The 24,021-nt window shown below is 51.9% G+C and overlaps 1 protein-coding gene across 3 annotated transcripts in view; it reads right to left on the bottom strand.

Annotated features, from left to right (window-relative positions):
- Positions 1-1,011: 1,011 nt before the first annotated feature.
- The window catches only part of HDAC4 (histone deacetylase 4), a 290,128-nt gene continuing 267,118 nt past the window's right edge, over positions 1,012-24,021 (bottom strand). For all 3 annotated transcript variants that reach the window (XM_078154602.1, XM_078154603.1, XM_078154604.1), the window contains 5 exons: positions 22,895-23,013; positions 20,837-20,970; positions 9,455-9,539; positions 7,773-7,914; positions 1,012-6,640 (listed from right to left, as the gene is read on the bottom strand). In XM_078154602.1, coding sequence (XP_078010728.1) covers positions 6,601-6,640; positions 7,773-7,914; positions 9,455-9,539; positions 20,837-20,970; positions 22,895-23,013 — 520 coding nt within the window. In that variant the 3' untranslated portion in view covers positions 1,012-6,600. The remainder of the gene's footprint in view (positions 6,641-7,772; positions 7,915-9,454; positions 9,540-20,836; positions 20,971-22,894; positions 23,014-24,021) is intronic.

The following is a 24,021-nucleotide window of genomic DNA, read 5'->3' as shown; positions in this document are numbered from 1 at the left end:
GGTCAATGTTCCAAAAGCGGCTAATGTTCACATCAGCTGAATAGGATGGTGAGATTTTAGTTTTCAACATTAACCAAAACATAAACCTTCCACTGTCTCCCTTCAGGCTGTGAATATTTTACTGTCAATCTAAAAATTGAAACCAGCCCCTTGGGCTAATACTGGACATTGTCCTGGTGGTATCTAGCCCCATTCCAAACTACTTTGGAGGATGTATGACTTGATCATGAAGGATGGTCCCTCCATAACCTTTGGTGACTTAGGAAATGGTCTCTTAGACTTTTGTAACCCAGGCAAACCCAACATGAGCCTCTCTGAAGGAAGGTCTCCTTTGACAAAAGACACTCATGCCACATTTAGGTCCATCTTGAGGTTGGTGAGAAAGCTGCCCAGGCTTTCTGGGACCAGGATCACATCTGTATTAGGATGAGGCACCAGAAGTCTTTGGCATCGCGCGCGTGTGTGTGTGTGTGTGTGTGTGTGTGTGTGTGTGTGTGTGTGTGTGTGTGTGTGTGTGTGTGTGTAGAGGAGAAAATCTGAACCTGTGATTTCATGGGGAACTCCTGGTATAGAAACTTCCTTCACCTGTGCAAACCAGCAACTTAGTGCTTCTGAGAGTGGTCTGGGGCACACTGCGTCCACTGGTGACATTAGCTGGTATGTGTCAGAGGCAGGAGTTCAGCCTAGGCCTTCTGGACTGCACAGTTGGCCTTCTGTCCATCCTGCCTCTTTGCTCTTAGCCAGGGTCCCCCTGGGGGTGCAGGCAGTCCTATCAGCAGCTGCTGATGACGTCCCTCTGCATGTTGGAAAGCATAAGTGGACTTCCTTGGGTCCTCGAGGTCTCCCCATCCCCTGGGATTAGCGGGAGACAGGGTCCGAGCAGGGTTTCCCACCTCCCAAGGCTGCTTATAAAGCACCCAGAATCAAACCTGTTTTGGCAGACTCGGGTGCAGACGCTCGCAATCAGTTCAACAGATTGAGAACAAGAGCGCGGACAGAAGACGAAGCTGATGCTGGAACGAGCTTTTTTTTTTCTTTTTATTTACACCACAAGAATAACAAGCTGTCATAATGTGGCACAAAATACTGGACTCCTAAGAAAGTTCCATAGAAGTCGGTACTGCCAGAGAAAGCCACCATTGGCTGGTGGGGGGAATGAACCAGAAGGAAACCAGGATGAGAGTGAAGAAACAACAGAATGGGAAAAAACAGGGAGGAAAAAAAGGAAAGAAAAGAAAGAAAAAGAAAGACAGACAGACAGCCAGACCTCCGGGTCCATGGCAGAGGTCGGCACAGACAACGCTGCTGCCCTTCCTGGGAGTAGATTTCGTACAATTGGGAGGGAGGCTGTGTCTGGAGGGCGGAAGAAAGCGGTAGCTGCTACCAATGGTGACGTCATTCTGAGCACGGATAGGGAGAAAGGAGAATATAATATAGTTACAGCTTTGGATACTATATATCTGTAATAAGCTCTCGGGCGAATAATGCTTCGACCCCCCTTTTATATATATATTATATATATATATACATATATATGTATATGTATATATATATAAGTTTGTCATCTCCATAAATGGAAAATATCGCCTCCACTATGGAGCACACACACAAAACTGTTAGATTTCTTTTTCTTTTGATAGGAAACTTTTTAAATCAACATCAAAGACAAAGGGTCACCCGCCTCCAAAGACATGGCTTCAGAACAAGGAAGAAACTTTGGGTTTCCTTTCAATGCACTCGATAGAATATTTGTTTAAACCACAGTGTTGCTCACACAGTCCAAGACTTTATCAGAACGTGAGATCGATGGATACTATCATCTGAAAGTCACTTTAAAAAAAGGAGTGGAGGCTGAGAAGTTAACTCTTTTGGCTCCACATCAGGTTTTTCATCTAAACAAAGCACAGTCTTCGAGAAAGGGTTGCATTCACTCACCCCCAGAAAGGAAATGAACCTAAACAAACAAAAACCGTGTCTCTCCCTCCCCCCTACCCCAGGAACAAAAAAATCTTTGAAGAGACCCAGGCAGTTTCCACTTTGCACTTGGCTGCGGTGAAGTTTCTCCAAAACACTGTTTCCACATAAATACAATAAACTCTATGATTGGTAGGTCACAAGTGCTCAATAAACTTTTTCCTTAAAATGACAAAGGTCTGAGCAGTCCTTTTATTTCTCTTACGATAAAAAGCACAAATTCTTCAGAGTAAGTTCAGTAAGACGCAAACTTCCCCCCTCCCCACTCTCCTTCCATATTTTGCTTTACAGAAAATGTCCCACCTTTTAAAAAATCTGCAAATGCCATGAGAGGGGGGAAAAACAGGTTTTTTTGTTTTTTTGTTTTTCCCCCCAAAGCTGCCAAGTTTGGCGTGCAAAATCTGTATACAATAGAAAGACATGCCAACCTTACAGACCATGCAACCTCAAGGTGTAGGAAACTTAAAAAAATATATTCATATATATTTATATATATTTATATATATATCAATGCCCATAAAACACTTGGGCCCCAAAGTTTACAAAAAGCAGAATGGAATGAATACATGACTGTGACGAATACAAAGGAATGTTCTATATCGAAAATAAAAACAAAACTGAAAAACAACCCCCCCAACCCAGCACCTCCCCAGCAGGGGCTGTGGGGTCCTGCAAACCTTCCCCTTGCAGATTCTGGGTCTAAGACCACTGAAAAAAAGAAACCACCAGCCTCCTTCTCCAAACAGATAGAGAGATAAAAGTTAAGAAATGGGAGAAACAGAATGGCTTTGACAAGAGGCCCTTTCAAACCAGGGCCCACTGAACACCAATGTGGGGGGAGCAGCCACTGATAGGCCCCAAATGGGTAGAAATGGGGTCTCTGGCCCGCCCGCCAGGTTCTGCAGGTTGGGGGAGCAGCCTTAGGGCTTCGGCTGGTGGAGCTCAGGCACATCCTGGAGGGTCAGAGATGCTTGGGCTTTGGGGTGGGAGGATGAAAAGGGACAGATGGGGATAGTGGCCACACGCCACCCGAGCTGCTCCAGGAGTGCCAACAATGACCCCCACCCTCTCCCCGGGGGCCAGTAAAGTGCTCACTCACCGACCCTGTGGATCAACATTTGAAAAATGCCCCAGTAGCCTCGGCAAAGGTGCAAGTGAGAAATGGGGTGAAGAAAGTATCCCCCCTGGGGTCAGCATGAGAACGGAGAGCTAAAGGAAGCTCCATCCATGGGCCAGCAGTGGGAGAAGGGGAGCCCCACCACCCCGCTGCGGAAAGGCCAAGTGCGGGGCCTCCCCAGCCAAACAAAAAAAAACCAAAGTGAAACAGTCAATGCTTTATGCAGAATGCCTGGGGCCAAAGAAGGCTGATTAAACCAAAGGAGATTTCACTTGATGAGTCTTTGCAACATGCAGTAAATAGGGTAAAGTCCAAACATGATAACTGGGCCACAGAAAGGTCCCGGTTACCCCAGCACCTTGTAAAAATGACAAACAACTCTTCTTTCTGTCCAATAACTGCTTGCAGTGAAGAGGGAACCCCCCAAACACTCCCCCTGCTGCTGACACTGAATGCTGTGCTCCAGAAGACAGCTTGGAAAAGTCTGAGAGAAGGGATAAACGGGGGTGCCCGTGCCCATGTCTATGCTGCCAGGGCAGCGGAGAAAAAATGATCCCTTCCTTCCCTCGGCCCCCCTCCCCAACCTAAAAACCTAAAACCTCAACAGAAAACCAACCCTGTCTGAACAACCCCAAGAGGCCAGATGAGATGGCAGACCTACAGAGATTAAGGGGGTCTTGCATCCAAACCTTGCCCTTCTCAGTCTCCTGTGTGCCAATCTAAGGCTTGAGGATAAATGAAGAAATAAATCCTCCCATGCCGTTAGTGTTGATCGGAAAAGCTGAAGCGCAAACTAGACCAGGCTCAGAAAATTCCTTGGCTGCCCCTTCTCCGTAGAGGGGACTATCCCCCCCCCCCAGTTTCAAATTCTTTCCACAAGTCTGAATTCAATCAATTTTGGAATGAAAATCGTGACTTCAAGTGTCACCAAAAAAAGGAACAAGAAAACACGGGTTGTCCAGAAAAGCGAACTGTACTATTCTACAGACTCGGGGGGGGGGGGGAAGAAAAGTACGTGTCAATCGGTCTCCTGTAGTCCCATACTCCAGTAATTAGCATCTGGCGCTTCAGAGTGAGGGTCAAAACCAGATGGCAGAAAAAAAAAAAAAAGGAAAAAATCAACACTCCTTGCCCCCCTGTTTACCATTCTCAAAAGCATTTTTTCCCCAACAGTCTTTGGAGAACAAAAGTTAAAATTCTATCTTCACGATGGTGTTTCAAGGAAGAAGTTTAGAAATGATATTTGTCAAGGTTGACAAGTCTTCCCCAGTGGAGCTGCATGCCAACAGCACAGAGGGAGGCCCCCCATGCGATGCTAAGATGTGGAAGGTCCTTCACTCCCTTTGGAGAACAGGACTTATGAAACAGACCTTGGCGGGTACTGCTCCACGGGCAAGACCCGCCGATCTTGCTTTTCATTAAATGCTCCATTTCTGAAAACAAACTCTAATTGTAATGTCTCCTCAGCCTGGTGGAAAGATGCTGACTCTACAGAAATCAAAGCAACCCCCCCCTCAATAATAATAAAAAACCGAGACCTTAAAAAGTTAAAAAAAAAAAGTACAAGCAAGGACCGAGGCAAGAAAGGCCTTCTGACATCATTATAGTCAGTCAGAAAACTGCCCAATGGAAAACAAATGTAAAAACCACACAAACAAGGTTTCTTCAGGATTGGAAAATATTGATACAAAATCAACAACAAATATCTCTAGTTCTGGCTACCAACCCCCCCCCCAAAAAAAAAGAACCCCAAACTCATCGTGTGTACGTGCGAAAAAGGAGGACAGAGGGCCTGTCAGAAAAGAAACCCAAGGTAACAAACAGAAACTGAAATTAAAAGGCAAACACTGAGGGTAGTTGCCCAGTGGCTAATGTTCTGGCGATCTGAAGCCTTTCCAATTTGCTCTTTCCCTCAGCACCGGTCCGGTCCAATTCACAAGGAAACCATTTGCTAGGGACCTTTAAAAGGTGACTTTTACAATCTGCATTTATTATATTTACCTTTTTATTTCTTCTATAAATGCATTATAAATATTTTATCAAGATTTCATAAGAATCAAGTTTCTAAGCTTGGAGTACATTTGGAATATACATTATACATACATATATATATATATATATATCTATTTATACCTACAATTGAAGCAATACCTCATGCTAGTCTGCTCTCAGGGAAAAGCACCCCAATCTTAAAACTGCAAGTGTGTCTACTACATGCGTCAACAACCAAATGGCTGTGTTCGATTGTTGTATGATCAATGCCGGAAAGAAAACGCCTTGGATTGTTTTAAATTTGTCAGACTTCAAAACACCCAACAGTGTTTGCCACTTTGGGGGCAACTCCCTTCATTTGTCTTAAACAGCAATGAAATGAAATAGAACCACAAAAAAACAAACAGAAAACCAACCGAACTGAACGGAACGCCCTGCCCGCCTGCCCCCCACCTCAGGAGAGAGTTCCCAAGGCGCTGCAGGCAGGAAGGCCGGCCGCCTTCAGTCCGAATGCAAGCACAGGCCGGAGGCTCCCGCTAGCTCTGGGCTTGCTGGCAGATCTGGGCTCCGTCAGCCAGAGGAAGTTGCTCCAGAGTCCTGCTTTTTCTTTTCTTTTAAACTTAAGGCATTGTCCTTCAGACTTCTGAAAAATCAGCCACACCAAGTCCATCAGATCCATTGAAAAAAAGGCACAAACTCTCATCTTGGGGCAGCTTTGAAAAGCTAAAGCCGACTCCCGCCGGGTGGGCGCTCACAATTTTTTCTGGTTTTGTTCTATTAAAAAAGAGAGAGATCAGTCTCCTTGCCCCCCACCCCCCATTAAAAGCCCGCCCTCAGGCATCATCGGGGTTTGCAGACGATGTCTCTGACTCCCAGGCAGGCTGGAGTCACAAACCCGTTCCCCCTTTTCTTTTTTCTCCTTTTCTTTTTCTAAAAAAACAAATACGCTACACGATGAGTAGAGTGGTTTCAACGGAGACTGTGGAATTGTGGGTAATCAAACCGTAAGCACCAGTTTTAATGAAGTTTGTTTTCTATATTGTTAGAGCTTTGAAACTGGGTCTCCTGGGCGGCCGCTGTTGTCCGTCTTCACGCCGCATGGCCCGTCTCCCCAAGGCCACCACTGGCTGCTTCCTCCTTGCGGGGGCCCGCTTTGGAGTGGAGAAAGAGCGCCTGGCTCCACACGTGTCTGCCGTGGTCGCGCTCACCGGCGGGTCCGTGGTCGATACGGATAGGCCGTGGATGTGTGCGGGTGGGGGTGTGGGCGCGGGCACGTGTGTCGATATATCTATGGACGTAGATATAGATCTCTATGTATACCGATATATCTGTAGATGCAGAAAGACTCGTTTTCCGTATCGAGAAAGACCAGTCCTGTTGTGGCGTCACACCTGGCTGTCCTTGTGTATTCTGGGAGAACACCCTGACAGGACGCAGGCGAGACAAGAGGAATTCTCCTGGCAGAGCTTCAAGACGAAAGACGCACAAACGAAAGACCAGCAGAGTCGGGCTGGGTGTTACAGGGGGGGCTCCTCTTCCATGGGCTCGTCATCTGACCTGTGATTTTCCCCCAAAGCCACGGGGTGGGGAAAGGGACACGGGAAGAAGCGGTGGAGTAGGGAGGGAGGGAGAGGGGAGAGAAGGGAGAGGGAGAGAAGAGAGAGTGAGACAGACAGACAAGGCACACAGAGACAGAGAGAGACAGAGAGGAGAGAAGAAAGACAGAAACACAGAGAGGAGAGAAGAAAGAGACAGAGACAGAGAGACAGAGACAGAGAGGAAAGAAAAGAGACAGACAGAGACAGACACACAGATACAGAAAGACAGAAAGGAGAGAAGAGACAGAGACAGAGAGAGAGACAGGGAGAGACAGAGGAGAGAAAAGACAGAGAGACAGAGACAGAGAGAGACAGACATCAACAGAGAGACAGACACATAGATACAGAGAGAGACAGAGACAGGAGAGAAGAAACAGAGAAAGAGAAGAGGGGGGAGGGAGAGGGAGAGGGAGAGAGGGAAAGAGGGAGAGAGGGAGAGAGAGAGAAAGAGAGAGAGAGAGAAAGAGAGAGAGAGAGAGAGAGAGAGAGAGAGAGAGAGAGAGAGAGAGAGAGAGTGAGAGAGAGAGAGAGAGAGAGAGAGAGAAAGTCAGCTCAGGTTCAGGGTCACAGATCTTCTCTAGGCACTTTATGCACTGGGTTTTCTCCTGCTGCCACCCAGCTTGCTAGCCCTCTCCCTCCCCCTCTGCCTCTCCCCACCGTGCTTCCCCCACCCCAAGAAATCATTTTTTTCCTTAAGTCAATCTGTTCCGGATTAAACTTCCTTCCACATATTTCTAAGAGTCAGTCACAACTGGAAGCACTTAGTGATGCGTGCCTCTGTTTTCTAAAGTCAGATACTGGCATCTGTGCTGCCTCCCCACCCTGTGGCAGCCTTAAGGTGCTGGGCATTATATGCCTCGAAGGGCCCCAGAGCCCGGGGAATGGATCAAAGTGCCCCCTGCCCGTGCGGCCGCTGGGATGAGGGGCACGCACGGTCCACTCTTGACATGATGAGCCCTTGGGCCCTCCGACAACAGTAAGGTAGGTGAAAAATCAATGGGCAAAGAGGACTCGTTAAGTAAGAGATCCAGCTGGTGCCCAGGGAAGCCCGGGGCACAGCCATGAGGCAGGCAGGGAGAAGGGAAACCCACCTCTTCTCGATGTGCTTGACCCCCACAGACAGCGAGGCCAGGGCGGTGACGGTCTCTGCCTCTTCATTCTCACATTTCTGAGCCTCGAGGAGGGAATAGCCCACCGTGGAGGAAAAGCGCTGCAGAGAGCGCCAGTACTTGCCTGGAGAACGAAGAAGAAGTGGTGGTTAGGGGTCCTTGAACCCGGCCCCAGCTTCCCTCTCCCAGATCCAGGCTGAGGCTTCCCAAGGCCGCCCAAGCATTTGCAAGTTTAAAAGCAGCGTGCTTTTGAACATAAATGGGAACCACAGACCCAGAAATCTTATTAAAAAAGCCCCCGACATAAAATTCACCACTCTCCCCCTCGCTGGGGCTGGGGGTTCCCCCGACTGGCTTTGTCACTAGCTGTGGGACCCAGCTCAGGGAGGGCATGCCAGGGGTGGCAGAGACTGTGCAAGGGCGTGCAAGAAGGTGATGGGTTGTCAGACAGAAGAGCAAATGGCTCATCAGCCTGGAAAGAGACAGGGGAAAGGAGCTTCTGTGGCTCTCCACTGCCCCACGAGGGAGCACCAATTCCTCAGCCTGGAATTCGAGGCCCAAGCACACATGGGCTGGAAGGGCGGCAGGGCTGCGAGGTGAGCAGATTAGTGGCATTTCCTGCTGCTGTTACCGTGTTAGGCTCCTTGGTGGGGGCGGGAGGGTGGAGTATAACCCTCTACCCCCTGGCCCATCATTTGTCTCTGAGGGGTTTGAGGGTCAGGGGGCCAGGGGGGATGGCAGAAGATGCCTAGTCCTCCATCTCCTCCTGCCACCAAGAATCCTCATCTGCTTTCATGTCCCCTCCTACCAGAAGCCTTCCTGGATCCCCCCATCAGCTGTGTTCACCGGCAGCTTGCCCAGGTAACAGGTGCTCCCTGAGGGCAGGGATTGTCATTTCTGCTGCTCTAGTCCCAGAGCCTAGTATAGTTTGGGCCCTGGTACAGCGCGGGCCGGGGCCTAGCCCGGTGCAGAGCTTAAAGCAGTGGAGATCCCAGTGCAGTGGAGAACCCAGTACAGCAGAGAACCCAGCGCAGTGGAGATCCCAGCGCAGTGGAGATCCCAGCGCAGTGGAGAACCCAGCACAGTGGAGATCCCAGCGCAGTGGAGAACCCAGTACAGCAGAGAACCCAGCGCAGTGACTGGGTGCACCAGGCAGTCAATGGACGCCGGCTGAAATGGATGCGTTCAACAGTACGCCCTGGGCCAGCGGTCTGTGCCTCAACCCTATCTAACCCTCCTGGCCCCCACGGCCCCTTCAGGATCCAGCTGAGATGCCACCTTCTCCCAGAAGCCTTTCCCGATCCCCCCAAACGCTGGCACTGTCCCTGTCGACTGTCTCCAGCTCATCTGTGCGCTGCTGTCTCCCCCACTGGACTGGGAGCTCGGCAAGGGCAGGCACTGTCTTTGCCTCTCTTGGTATTCCCAGGGCTTGCTTAGCACAGTGCCTGCGCTTGCCTCTCTGCCAGACTCCTGACCCCTATTACTCTGAATCCCCTCAAGGTGGGCAGCAGAGCTCTTGGGGCAGCCAGTGGAGGGCACGCTGGAGAGGACACAGGGGCACACGTGAAGGGGGGGCCTGTCACGAGGGTCCCAGGGGAAGTGGCCTGTGCGCATGGCGCCAACATCAGAGAGTGGGATGAGCAGAGCGAGCACGAGATACTCACTGTGGGTTTCGATGACTTTTTCCATAGAGTGGATTGCATTGGCATTGGACCTTTGTTGCAGGACCTTGTCCGGGAGGGGATCGAGCTGGGAAGAGGGAGAAATAGGCAAATTAAAGGAGCTTTGCGCAGGTGTCCAGGGTGGGTGGCCTGGCTGGAGAGGAGGGGAGCGGGAGGGCTCACCTCTGGCAGCGGCAGCAGTTTTGAAATGTTTACTCTGAGGAGTCCCAGACATGACTAAAACCTGCTTCAGACATCTAGACGCTGTGAGACCCTGGGGCAGTCAATTCCCTCCTTGGGGCCTCAGTTTCCCCATCCATAAGTCCTTCCAGCTCTAAGTCTGTGACCCTGAGCTCCGCTTTCCCTGAAAGCACTTGCAGCCAGCTGGACACGAGGAGGACACTGCGGGCAGCGGCGGCTGCTGACATCAGGGCAGACGGCCTGGACAGTTACACCATTACTTTGTGTCCCCTCTGAGCCTCAGAGCACACGAGTGCTAGAGATGATATCCCCATTTCACAGATGAGGACACTGAGGCTCAGAAGGGCTGAGGTGGGCTTCCCAGAGTCATACAGTTAATGCCAGAAGGTGGACACAGACTCAGGTGGAGAGAGATGGGAAGGGCCTTAGCAGCCACCAAGTCTGAATCCAGCAGCCAGACCTGAGTTCAAAATCCAGCCACAGACACCCTGGGCAAGTATAATCCATCCCCCCCAAAGGAAGCAAAACAGACCTCCTCTTTCTGCCTCAGTTTCCTCATCTGTAAAACGGGGATAATAACAGCATCTACCTGCCAGGGTCCTGGTGAGGATTACACGAGGTATTTGCAAAGTGTCTTGCAGGCCTTAAAGCCTCACATAAATGCTAACTACCCCAGAAACCCTTTGTATTAGCATGACTTGTTTCCGCACCCCTGGGCTGCCGGCTCTGGACACATCCTTGCTCCCCTCTCTCCTCCCTCGCTCTTTTTCTGAGTGGAGCAGGAGCTGTTACCTGGGCTGCTGTCCCGCAGCCCAGGCCAGAGAGGGGCAGATGGAGGTTTTTAAATGCACAAAGGGATGACCTCCCAGTGGGGTGGGAGCTGCCTCTGTGTGGAAGGGCTGCCGCGGGCCTCACGGGCTGCCAGCAGAGAGACGGGGCACATGGACGGAGGACTCTCACACACTTGCTCAGAGACCAGCTGACCCCTGGGCCTCTATCCTCCTCTGAGAGGCTGAGACCAGCTGACGTTCTTTCACTCTGCCACCCTTCATTAAACCTAGACCACTCGGATCCATCTGAGGCAGCCCCTGCACTGTGGTCCTTGGGGCTGGAGGCAAGGGAAGGAACACTTCCCTGCACAGCCGAGAAAGCTTAGGAGGTGCACCTGGGGGCACTGGGGCTGAAGTGGCAGGCTGACAGGATCCCTCTGGATGCTTGCCCATGTCTCCATTTTCTACCTTCCCTACTGGGCTGTCCCTTCTGTCTGCCCTAATGCCAAGGAGCACCCGCCCCGAGGAGGGTGTGCACAAAGATCATTGAAGTCATTGATGACGTTTCCCGCTGGAACACGTCTTCCCCACCTCTGATAAGAAGGAAGTCCCAGCAGCTCCAGGGGCAGGAATGCTGACTCTCCAAAATGAACTGGCCGTGTTCACACACCAGCAGGAAGGGAAGCGGGCCCAAAGCTGTGCCATGTAGAAGAGGAGAAAAACTCAAAAGGAGGCAGCTCCGGACAGTGGAAGGCATGTTGGGTTCGGAGTGTGAGGATCTGTGTTCCAATCCTGGCCTGTGTTTTCCTGGGCGGGTCACTTCCCTTCAATGGGCCTCAAGCCTCCCATTATTCCGTGATATTCACTATTCTACAGACGATTACACAGGTAGGTGAAATAACTGGCTTTCTGTAACTGAGTAACAGGGTCAGGACTTAAGCCGATGCTCTAGAGGGCTGCTGGAGGCATCCTTGGCACGTGTCCAGCGGCAGACAGGACAATGATGCTGAGGAAAGTTATTATTGTCATTGTTCCTAGAGCCCCAGCAACAACTTTGTCTCTGTCTGTGCTTAACTGAGAGTCCCAATGCATAGCAAGCATCTAAGTAATGCTTGCTGCTTGAATGGTTTAAGGCAGCCTTTACTATCAAGGGAAACAGGAATCCCATCACAAAGGCTCTAAGCAAGCCAGAGGATGTTGGCTCTACTGGGGTATTTTTAGATTTTTCTTTTAATAGCTGGTCTCACGTCTCCTTGCTTTGTTTCCTCCCGGGGGTACGGGTCCTGCATATGATATCAGACTTTTGGATATGCTGGCTGAGATGTGTGGCTTAAATGGTTTTTATTATGAGGGATGGCCTTCAGGGGAGGGGGTTGGCAAATAATACAATGGGAAATTTAGGTGATAAAAACAAAAGGCATCAATAAAATGTTATTAAAAGCTGGTCTTTATGGGGGGGTTAGGGAAGAGAGAGGAGCTGGCGTTTGGAAGATAAAACACCATCCAGGTGGATCAACTTTGGGGTCTATAAACCTGTCTTTGTTCTTCAGAGGGTCTTTCATTAGCCATAGAGACAGTTTCCACAGTCTCTAGTTCAAAAGCATTCACTTGGGTTTTGGAAAAATTATGAGGCCATCAGAGCCCCCAAGAAAATGTGTTGTAAAATGTGTTGGCAAATTCTAGGTGGAATCTGGCAGAAGGTTTTGAGGGTTTGTAAAAACCTGTTTCATTCCTAGAAATGCCACCACTCATGGGATCTCCTGGGAGTGGGGAGGGATGCCTGGGGGCAAATGGCCTTGGTCACTTCCAATGGTTGGTTTTTGCTATGGTCATTATTACCTCATGGGGACCCCAGAAGGCTTCCCCAGAAAGGACTTCAAACAGACAGACTAAGATGTCCAAGATGGGGCTCCCACAGAGAAAGCAGAAAGACTGCAGAAGTGCTTTTACTGCTAGGAGCTGGGATTTCTGACCATGTCTCCACCTTCCACTGGGCCATGTCTCTCCATTCACACAGCTCTGGTGTAGGCCTCATCCTCTCTCACCTGGACTATGGCACCAGCCTCCTAATCGATCTCTCTTCTGTCCATGGCTGACAAAGTCAATCAATCCCTAAGCGCTGATTTGGCACCTACTGCTTGCTAGGCACTGCAGATATGACGACAAAGACAGAAATCAGCCCTCCTTTCAGGCGTAGGTCTGATCAGGTCACTACCCTGCTCAAAATCCTCATGGGCTCCCACTGCCTTTAGGGTCAGACACAAGCTCCACTGTTCCGTCTTCTTTCCCACTCTTCCCTTGGTCTTTCAGAACCCTGGATCCCTTTCATGTCACCTTCCACAAGAAGCTCCTCCAGACCCTCTCCTGTTTCTATGTCATCTCCCCAGCAGAATGGAAGCTCCTTGAGGGCAGCCTAACACAGGCCCTGGCACATGGCATGTGCTCACTGGCTTAGGAAAAGGGACAGGCATGAGGATGATTTAGCCTACAAAAAGGAATTTCTGGGGTCAACTGATTCCAATATGTTAACACTGGCTTGGGACCTTCAGTTTTCAAGATCTAGGCCATGGAATAAAGTAGGGACCAAGGTCCATGGAAAGCCTCACGCTACCCAGAATCCACCATGGCAGGTCCGCTCTGGGGGAGTTCTTAGGGAAAGCAGCAACAGACCAGCTACATCCCATCTTCAAAGAGAACAGAATGAAAAGGAATGGCCTCATGCAAAGAGCGCTGGCCTGGAGGTCAGCAGCCCCAGGGCCGGGACCAACTCTGTCCCTCTCAGGACCTCAACTTCCTCTTCCACCAAAGAAGGGATAACTGAGGAGCTTCTTCACTAGAGCTTGAATGGTTGAAGACAGTAGTGGCCTACATGGTCCAAGATCTGGCCAAGACTTGGGGTTGCCATAATTCTCAATGGACAGTACTATTGGTATGGAAACAAACGGCATATACTGAATAGCCACCAATCCCCAGGACGCTTCCTGGAACATTTCGTCTTTGCCAGGCAGATCCCAAATGCCAGCTTGTGTCATGGGGTCCTTTCCCCATGAGCTCTGAAAACAAGCTCCAATCAACTGTAAGTGCCCGTCAGTTAGTCAGGTTTATATCCCATCATGGTTGTTTCACAGATGGGGAAATGGACATGGCTGGGCCGAGTTCAGGGGCAAAACTCCTAAGGCTGAATTCTGGGGATGTGTGAGGCCAGCCGGCCAGTGCAAAAGAGGGTCTTGGGTTAGAGGACTGTGCTCCGAAAAGCAACATGAAAGCCCAAACCTAAACCCTACACACCCTGAGAACGAAGGAGAACATGAAAATAAAGAGGACACAGTCCATTGTCAGGCTCAGTGTGTGTGTGTGTGTGTGTGTGTGTGTGTGTGTGTGTGTGTGTGTGTGTGTGTGTGTTCGTGAAAAATGAGAAAACAGACAGACAGGGGCTCTACTTCACACTTGGGCTTGTTCTACCCAATGCCAAAACATCTGGTCAATTCACTGCCAAAAGCAATTTTGGGGCATGTCATGGCAGACTGGCTGACTGAGTGAATAATGCTCCCTTTTCAGCCACCAGTTGTAGCACTGGGTTTTGGTTGTTTTTCTTTTTAATATGATTAATTATGCTAATTGTTTCCTAATGTGGAATCACCCACACATCCCTGGTATAAATTCAACTTGTCCATAGTGAAGACTGTATATATTTCTGTGGTCTTTTTGTGAGTATTTTATGAAGAAATTCTGCATCAATTTTCAGTGGAACTATTGGTCTGATGTTCTCTTTCTTGGCTTTATCCCTCCCTGGTTTAAATCTTAGGGACATATTTGCCTCATAAAAAGAGTCGGGTAGCTGGCTTTCTCAATTATTGAGAATTTTTGTAGCACAGCTATTGTTCCTACAACGTAAGATAGATGTTCTAAGTCTGTGTGGACTACACTTGGTGTCTGTTCTTTTTAGAACTTTTTCTTAAAGTACAATTTCACTTTCTGGCGCTGAGTTGTTTAAGGACCATTTCTTGTTTTTGTATTTTGTTGGTAATAATTCATTTCCTTTAAGTTGCCAATTTTGCAAGCACAGAATTGTGCAGAGTTTATTTGGATAATTCTTAACACTTTTTCTCTTGTGCATTGTTCACTTTCTATTTTGGTAATGTGATTTTCCTTTTTTTTTTTTTGGTGGGGGTAAGGTTAGTGAATGGTTTATTATTTTCTTAGCATTCTCAAAAAAAATCAACTTTGTTTTTTTTTCTTTTCTATAGTTTCCCCCTGCCAAAATTTTCTCTAGTTCTTAATCTTCAAGATTTTGTCTTTTTTTGAAAAAACTCTATTTTCAGTTAATCACAGTTGGTTAGTTTCAGTCTCTTAACAGTCCAGCCTCCACCGTCCTGTGGCCCTTCCCAGGGGCCCCCAAGCCCCAGGCTTTCTTGAGTTCTTTTAAAGCAGACTAAGATGGTAAAACAGTGAAAATGCTGCCAGAAGACTGTCTCTTTTCTGCCTTTTTCCAAGCCAAGCTTTGCCAAAGCCCTCACTGCCTCCCCTCACTCACTTGCAGCCACTGTGGTGTTAGAACAAGGGACCATTTAGACCGAGGTTCCACTACTGTCATGAAGCGTTTAGCTCTGCAACATGTATGCACACACACATGCATTGATAGCTACATCTATCCATACCATTACGCCGACCCCCCCATTGGGGATGTGAGATGATCCCCCCCACCCCAGCACCTTCCCCTATGAGCAAGGCATCTGGCAGTGAGCCAGTCCTAGATACAAGGGGGGCCACCTTCTCACTGAGCCTGGGACCTCCTCTTTGTTTGGTTTCAAGCGCCTCTGACTGCAGCTCCTGCCTCCCTCCCCAGCCCCTCCCGACTCCCAGACTATTCTTAAGTGGAATGGTTGTACTCAGTCAATACAGCCCCAGAGAGCTCCCGAGGCCTCAGGAGTGGCCCTGGCCTTCTGACTTGTCTCTGTCCTTCAGAGTGAAGTTTTCATCTCGGCTGGTGAGCACGGACACACCGGGGGGGCCTGCGCTCCCCCTGCCCATTTCCTACTATTTCACCATATAATTTAGCCATCTCTCTTAAATTAGCCAATTTCCCTCTGGCACATTGCTGTCCACAGCTGGCTGCCCATGTGTGTGCGTGCAGAATTGTCCAACACGCTGTATATCAAACTTCATCAAAGGCCCCGCAGGACAGAGAAGCCGCGGGGCCGTCCAACTTTCTTGCATTAAAAAGATTTTATAAAAGTCCTTGATAAAACGAGTGTTTCCTGCTTTTTGATGTGTGTAAGTAGAGAAACGTTTTCTTGTTAGGGGAACAGACACACGTCCAAGAGCCTCCACGGGTCCTTTCTTAAAGCTACAGTCGCCACCGTCAGTCTGACTACTATCAATGACAAAAGTACAAAAACAGGCTTAAAAGGGCTCCGGGGGAGAAACGCCTTGTCCTTCAGCTGAGATGAGAAGATCCAAGCCTGGCTTCTTCACAGATTAAATGCTGAGCACTCCCTGAAAAGCAGTCGGTTAAGCTGAAACACGCACCCACCCCGTGGCTGGTCAGGGAGGAGTCCGCGCCTTTTTCTGGCTGGCATCACCCCCTGGGAAACAGGGGCACTCCTGATGCTGGTCCTCCCTGGCTCTGAGGGGAATCCTGGGAAGAAACCCCTACATGCTGCTGCGACGGGAGCTTGAGGCGCGAGGCCTTTGGATGAATGGCCACCGAGCCGTGGCTTTGGTGGGGTCGCCCTGGGCTGGGCACCTGAGCTCCGCGGCCTCTCCCTTTCCCTCGAAGCTCTGCCCAGCCCCAACCCTCTCTCTGATCTCATTCCAACAACCTTGGAAGAGAGACTGGAGGCACCATTAGCCCCATTTTATGGGTAAGGAAAAGGAGGCTCCCCACTTTTCCCTGGTCACAAAGTGAACCCATCAATCAACTGGCATTTATTAAGTGCCCACTGTATACCTAAAGTGAGCTAAACTCTGGAAAAAGAAAGGCAAAAGCCAGTCCCTGGCCTCAAGGACTGCCCAGTCCAGTGAGGGAGATGACATGCAGACAACTCTGCAGAAGAGCTATGGCCTGGGCCAACTGGGCATTATTGCAGTGAAAAGGTCCCAGCATAAAGGATGATGGGCACGACCTCTTGTAGAAAGTGGGATGTCAGCAGAAACTTGAAGGAAGTGAGGAAGAGGTGGGGGGGAGGGGGAGGAGGGGAAGGGGAGGAGCATTCCAGGCACAGGGTACAGCCTGTGAAAAGTCCTGCAACTGGGAGACAGAGGGTCTGAGGGGGCCAGTGCCCCTGGACCACAGAGGAAGCTGGGGGGCAGAAGGAGTGAGATGACCAGAAGGGAAGAAGGGGCATCTCCTGATGGCTCATCGGTGACTGAAGGCCAGAGGGAACAGGGCTCAGGGGCTACTGGGCAGTTTGAGCTGGCACGTTCCTGACCTGTTAGCCCAGAATATCCCTGCCAGAGGGGTTTCCTCAGGGGTTTTTAACTGAAGGAGAGATGCTTTCCCTGAGAGCCCATGGCCCTTCTTGGCTTGAAGAAAAGAAGAGAATGTGGAATGGACCCGCATTAGAAGATAGGCTTACCCAGGGCGCAGGGCCTGTCTCACTCCTCTCTGCATCTCCAGCACCGAGGACTGGGCCAGGCACATAGCAGGCACTTAATAAATGATGCCTGGGGGTAGATTTGGGGCTGAAAGGGATCTAGGAGCGGACTCTAACCTGTCATTTTACAGACAGAGAGACTGAGGCCTTGAGAGGCTGCTAGGTGGCATGCCTAGCTGGCACAGTGATGGAGCTAGTATTAGAAGCCAGGCAGGTAAGACTGTTGAGGCATAACCCTACTGGGTGGGCTCTGGAGCCAAGATTTGGCAATGGGGCCTCTGGGTGTGGAAGCTCCATCCACTAGGGCAGGCCAGCACCTTGTCTGCATCTTGGGGGCAGTGGGTCAGGATTCTACCCCTGGCAGGTGTCTAAGGTTGGCCTTTCTCCCTCCAAGGCTGGCCCTCTAGCCACTGTGCCACACTCCCTCTCAGAGAAAGAAGTCTATGGTGCCTGAGCTGGGAAAGACATCTGGTCCAGCTTACTCGCTTTACAGATGGCGGCCCCCAGGAGAGGTTTCCCCCCCCCCCGGGTCACAGCGTGGGTCAGGGCTGTCCAAAGGTTAGCACCCTGGCCTCTGGGGCCTTCCTTTGCTATTAGCTCACTCAGGGTGTTCGGCCTCGTCTGCTTGGGACTGAGTGCTCTCTTCACAATCAGGCGGTTCCCAGAGCGGCCTGGGCTGCCTCAGAGGTGGTGGTGCGGGGTGTCCCGGCCCTCATGGGACGTCTTCAGGCGGGGGCTGGCTGACCACTTCTGTGGTCCTTCCCAACCCCAAGGTTCTGGGGTTCTGAGAGCTAAGCTCCAGTTCGGAGGCAGAATGGGCAAGTTGTCTTTGAATGGGAGACGTTAAGTACATAGCTCTGAAATGCTACCTCTAGAAATCCTGCAAGACACACCCATGCACACATGCACATGCATGCAGACAGGCTCTCACTGGGCAGCAGCCCACCACAGAGAAGGCCACAGTGATCCCCAGCGGGCTGGGCCGTGACAGCCGGGCTCCGTGGATGCCCATGGCTTTGGGTGAGGAGTCTGAACACTGACTCTGGACTAGGGGAGTTCTCTTCTCTCGGGCCTCTGTCTCCTCATCTGTAAGACACGGAGACCAGATGAGGGATCATCGGTGCTGATGATGCCACGTTTGGGTCTGTCTGGGGTGGGAGGCCCCTCCCTCACATAAAAGGACCCCGCAAGCATCTGGAGAGCAGTGCTGGCTCAGGGAAGACAGGATTTTTTTTCTGGGTTTTGGGGCGTGGGTGGAACCAGTGGGTATGGATTCAAATCCTGGTTCCTTGAGCACAAATTGGATAATAAATACTTAGGCCTTTGGAGGGAGAAGGGAGAAGCCAGACCCAGGCTTAGCAAAGCTGTGTGACCTTGGGCAAAGCAATTAGCTTCTCTGAAGGACAATGACTGTGGTGAGTGACTGAGAAATGGAGCAGAGCCTGCCAGAGGCCATTCCTCGCTCCTCGGTTGCCTTCTGCCTGGGCCCTTCTCCCCAGGCCCCTCCTCACGCTTCTGGCCTGATCCAGCTCATTGCTAGCCCTCCTCAGCCCAACCCTGGCACCAAGCCCTTGGGGACCCCCACTCCTTTGGCAGCACTTGTGAGAGCGGCCCGATGGGGGCTCTGGAGCCAAGAAGATGCGGGTTCAGCTCCTGCCTCTGACACCCCCAGGCTGTGACCTTCCCAGAGTCTCCCCGATCCATCGCATCTTTTTTTTTCTCTGCCCTCTTGGTCCCCTCATCTCTTGCCTTAAAACAGGTTCAGGCCCCTCTAGCCTCAGACGCTGGACCCTTAGCTCCGGTCGGCTCCTCCTCCACATGGCCAGCCTCCCTCTTCTGGAGGATTCAGCCGACCTTCATGGCCTCTGTTTCCCTCCTTCCCAAGCCCCTCAGCATCTGCCTTCCCTTTCACCCCCTCCCCTCAAGGCCCCCAAGGCCCTGCTAATTGCCCAAAGCCAGAGGCTCTTTCCCGGTCCTCAAGCTTCCTTGGGTGCTTGGCAGCGTCTGACACCAGACCCCAGCTTCTCCTCGTTGGTCTTCGGGGATCTTCCCTTCTGGATCTTGCCCTCCCTCACTGACCTCCCGGCCCCCAGGCAGAGGGGGCCTCTCCTGCGCATTCTCAGCCAGACCCACGGCCTTAATTCCCAGTATGGCGCCAAGCACCCCCAATCCACAACTCCGGCCACCTGGCGCTCCGTTCCCCCGCCATCTGCCGCTGCTGACGCTCTCAGCCGCCTGTGCTGAGCTGTTTGGCCAAATGGCTGAGGATGCTATTGGGGTTCTCGCTCTTGCGCCCAGTCTGTCTTTCGCACACTCAGGAACCGCTAAGTGGTTCCTCCCGGGCCCAATCCATCCTTCACAGAGTACGAAAGAACCAAGCCAATCACAGGAGCGCCCTCAGGCCCTGTCAGCTATGACTCGGCCATGAAGCTTTTGGACAGCAACTCCTCAGTCCAGCCAGGCTGCCTTCCCCCAGCGTTCCAGGCATAATGCCTCCTCTCCCATCGCTGTGCCTGCCCCATCCTAATCACTTCTGCCTCCCAGAACTCTGCCTTTACTTCAGAGCTCAGCTGCAGCACTCCCAGGGGAGCCCTTTCCTGACTGCTCCCCAGCTGCCTTCCACTTGTATTGCTCAGTATCTACTTAGCTGGCAGAGTGGAAGCTCACTGAGGGCAGTGCCTAGTCCCCAGAAGAGCTCGCTGATAGAGCGGACTCAGCAGGGACTCTGTCCCTCGTCTTCTGAATCTCTGCTGTGCACTCCACACCAACTGGAACCCCGTGAGGGCAGGCATGGGCCACGTGTCCAGTCTCCAGGGAAGCAGCAGCTAGTGCACTGAGCGGGGCAGGGGCCTGGATTCTGTGAACGCGGCAGGGAGGCGATAGGATGCCCTCTCTGGGCCTCACTTACGGCAGAGGCGGGGCACTGAGCAGGGCTTGGCGATCCCTAGGACACTGATTAAACAGGGCCGGCCCATCTGCCTGGTGGCTGCTCCCCCACAACCATCTTTGCTGCCTGCTCACGTGCAAACCCTTCTGTGAACCTCCTTTGGGCTCAGGGGACAGAAGGTCGGAGTCGGGAAGCCCTGAGCACAAATCCAGCCTCAGACCCATACTAGCCACGTGACCCTGGGCGAGGTCCTCTGAGCCTCATTTTTTTTTTTAGGTAATTGGGGTTAAGTGACTTGTCCAGGGTCACACAGCTAGTAAGTCTCAAGTGTTTGGTCTGAGAATGGATTTGAACTCATGGCCTCCAGACTTCAGGGCTGGTGCTCTATTCACTGCGCCACCTAGCTGCCCCTATGAGCCTCATTTTCCTTAGCCTTAAAATGGTACCATGAGGAGTGAGGATCTATGCCCTAAAGCTGCTGTTTGGCCCCAACTAGGGGCTACAAACCTTTGAGAGCTAGACACAAGTGGGAGAGGTGACCTTCACCTCTGTGCCTCAGTCTACCCAAAGGAGACCTCTGCGGCCTCCTCCCACCCAAAGCCTAGGACCCCGTGAGCTCTAAGAGATGTTCACAACAAGAAGGAAAAGACTCAGTGAGGTAAGGCAAACACACCAGGGGTAACCCCGGGGTGCGGGCAGCATGTGGTGGAATGAGCACCCCACCTGCTTTCTCCCTGGGTGACTGGGCTGTTCCCTCCCCTCCCCAGCCCCCTCGCACCCTCCCAAGCCCATCTAAACTCGCTGATCGTCAGGCCCGGCGGGGTCTGCAGGAGCCCACCAGGGGCTGCCTGGGGCACTCGGCCACTGCCGCCACCACCCCCTGATCGCATCGAGGTAAAACCGTCCCTGACACCTTTCATTGTCCTCCTACCTCATTTCCCAGCAAAGCAGAAACACATGCTTCCGAAGCATCGCAAATGGCTGTCAGGTCGTGGCCTCCTTCCAGGGCCAGGACGATGCGGCCGCCGGCCAGTCCCATGAGCTGCTTCGTAAGGTACCCGAAACCTGCGGGGCGGCAGGGAACGCAGGAGAGGGGCAAAGGTCAGCAGCTGAACAGGCTCCTGGCAGGCGATCAAAGCAGCCCCGAAAGGTATGACATCATATTAAAGAAGCTGTGAGGGGGCTGGGGCCTGAGCTGCCTAATAGGAGCCAGGTCTGAGCCCAATAAATTCATCTCAGAATTTCAGGGCTGGATTCCCCTTTCTGATCTGTGTGAATATAAGAATGATGTTTGCGAAAGTAAAAAATGATCTGTTGGGGGGGGCAAAGAAAGATCTGAGGGGGAGTGACTCTGTAAGAGCATCGGACCGTCAAACTCTGGGACAGTGTGCGTGTGAGTGTATGTGAGAGTGTGTGTCTGTGTGAGAATGTGAGTGTGTATGTGTACGTGTGAATGTGTGTGAGTGAGGGAATGTGTGTGTATAGGAATGTGTATGTGTGTGTGAAATTGTGTGTGAGATTGTGTATGTGATGTGAGTGTGCATGTGTGAATGTGAGTGTGTGAGAATATGTGAGCATGTGGGTATGTGTACATGTGTGAATGTGTGTGAGTGTGAATGTGTGAATGTATGTGTATGGGAATGTGTATAAGAATGTGAATGTGCATATGTGAATGAAGGCATGTGAGCATGTAGGTATGTGTACATGTGTGAATGTGTGAATGTATGTGTATGGGAATGTGTATAAGAATGTGAGTGTGCATGTGTGAATAAATGTATGAGTGTGTGAGAACATGTGAGCGTGTGGGTATGTGTATATGTGTGAATGTGCATGAGTGTGAGAGAATGTGTGAGCGTGTGGGTATGGGAATGCGTGTGTAAATGTGAATAAGTGTGTGAGGCTGCCCTCTCCTTCCTCTGGGAAGGCAGGGGGGCCCCGTCAGCCCCATGGGGCAAGGTTCCAGAGAGATCCTTTCACACACCGGCCCCCTACAAGGGACAGAAGCGACACACTGGGCATCTACACTGTGGAGCTGACCTGGTCTCCCACCCTCCCCTTGAATCACGTCCTTGCGGGATCCGCCATATTCTAGAGAAACCTCCTAAGGCGTGATGCTAATTAGTCACATCTTTGGTAGGTTCCTGACCAAGCAAATAATGCCCTCATGACCTCTATCCTGACGGTTCCCTCTCAGAAGCAAAGCTACAGAGTTAGGGGTGCAGGGGCTCGGCCAGCAGATCCCAGGAGTCTCAGGGCCTCGACCAGCAGGGGGCAAGAGAAGGGGGGATGCCAGTCCTGGAGCAGGCACCACAGAACATGCACCCTGGGAGGGCAGGGACTTCCGATTCTGTCTTTGCATCTCGGGCCTCTAGCACAGAGGGTGCTGAATAAATGTCGGTGGAGAGCAGGGGCTACGTCACCTTTTTTGGCATCTACACTGCCCAGGCAGCACAGCTTGTGGGCCTGGCCTGGAGACAGGCCTCACATCTCACAGAGGGTGAATCAGAAATGAAAACAACATGGCCAAACAGGCCTTGTTTGGGCCTGCCACGCCCTCGGTGGCCCTGCTGCATGGACCCTCCCTATGGCTGGGAGAGACAAGAAAGGCCCGGCCTGCCTCGCTTCACCAGCATCAGGGAAACAGTAGGTTGTGAACCTGGGGAGGGTCCCTCTCGTGCCTCTATGCACCTGCAGGGGCTGGAGCTCACAGGCAGAGGATGAGACCCGAAGGTGGTCAGGGCACTTGCCTGGGCATGGTTCGAAGGCCTCATTTAAACTCATTGTCTGCAGGGTGGGGACATTTCAAGGCCACCGGCCCAAGGGGCCAGAGGCAGAAGGGTCGCTGAAGCAGTGATTAAAAAAAGAAGAGCCCAGACTGAAACTGGACAGCCTGGCATCCTGGTGGTGAGTGCTGCCAAGGTCCCCTGCCCACCTCTCCAAAGTGCTGAAACGAGCCGAGCGCGGGAATAACCTGAAAAACCCCACTTACACTTTGCTGACAGGTTATAGCCTCCGAGAGGTGTAGGGTGGCCTTCCACAGCATCGAAACCAGATGAAACCAGCACGACATCTGGGGCGAATTCGTTAGCCACTGGCATGACGACCGTCCTGCAACACGCAAGGAGAGGCATGTTAACCCTGCAAGAGCCCCCCAGAGCCTGCCGCCCCTCTGCTCTGCCTGGGATAGCGGGCCCAGAGATGCAGCGACAGCCTCCGAGAAACACGCAGACCTGCTCGCACCCAGGCCCTTTAGCTCAGAGCAGTAAGATGGGCTTGTCGTGGGCTGAGAGCCCCTGTGGCACCTTGACGAGGAGCCTGGATGAGTCACACAGCACGGGAGACCAAGGGCCGGCTGTCATCAACCCCCCGGGTCCATGCCGGCGGGCCCACCTGTGGCTCCCTGTATGTGGTGTCCCACGTCCCACCTCCACACTTTTGCACTGGCTGTGCCCCATGCCTGGAATGCACTCCCACCTCACCTCTGCCTTGAGGAATTATTTCATGGCTGAGTTCCTACAAGACCCTGCCAGGGGCTGGCCCATCCCATCCCCCACCCCTCCACTCCCAGCTACATTGTATCTTCTGAGGTGAGGGCTTGGACTCACCAGCGGTAGGACCCTTGGCAAGCCAGGTAACTGCCCTGTGCCTCAGTTTCCTCCTCTGTCAAAGGAGGGGGCAGGCTGCATGGCCTCCATACCTGGGATGCCAGGACCCAGCTTTGCACCCACTTTTCTGGGCACACATTATCTCCAAGAGAAGGCACATTCATGGAGGACTGGGGCCAAACTGACCCTTTGTGCTGGGCACAGGACAAACCCAGGCAATGTCCCTATAGAGCTGCACTGGCAGCTGCCCTGGTGGGGGGGGAGCATCTGGCTCCACCCACAAGCCCCCAGGGGCTGGGGCAGGAAGGGCCTGGTGCTCCATGGGCTCTATCCACTCTGCAGTCTTCATTCACTAAGTAGGAGCTGGTCAGTGGGCTAGGAAGCATGCCCAGAGGCAGGCTCTCTCTCTGGGGCCGGGCCGCATGCCCAGAGGCGGGCTCTCCCTGTGCTGTTCCCAACCTGCCACGGCTGTCATGGCGTGGGCAGCACCAGGGCCAAGGGTGGGAACATT

This window comes from Phascolarctos cinereus, unplaced genomic scaffold (assembly GCF_003287225.1).
Source record: "Phascolarctos cinereus isolate Bilbo 61053 unplaced genomic scaffold, phaCin_HiC Scaffold_5;HRSCAF=322, whole genome shotgun sequence".
Lineage (NCBI taxonomy): Eukaryota > Metazoa > Chordata > Mammalia > Diprotodontia > Phascolarctidae > Phascolarctos > Phascolarctos cinereus.
This window is presented reverse-complemented; position numbering and strand designations above follow the sequence as displayed.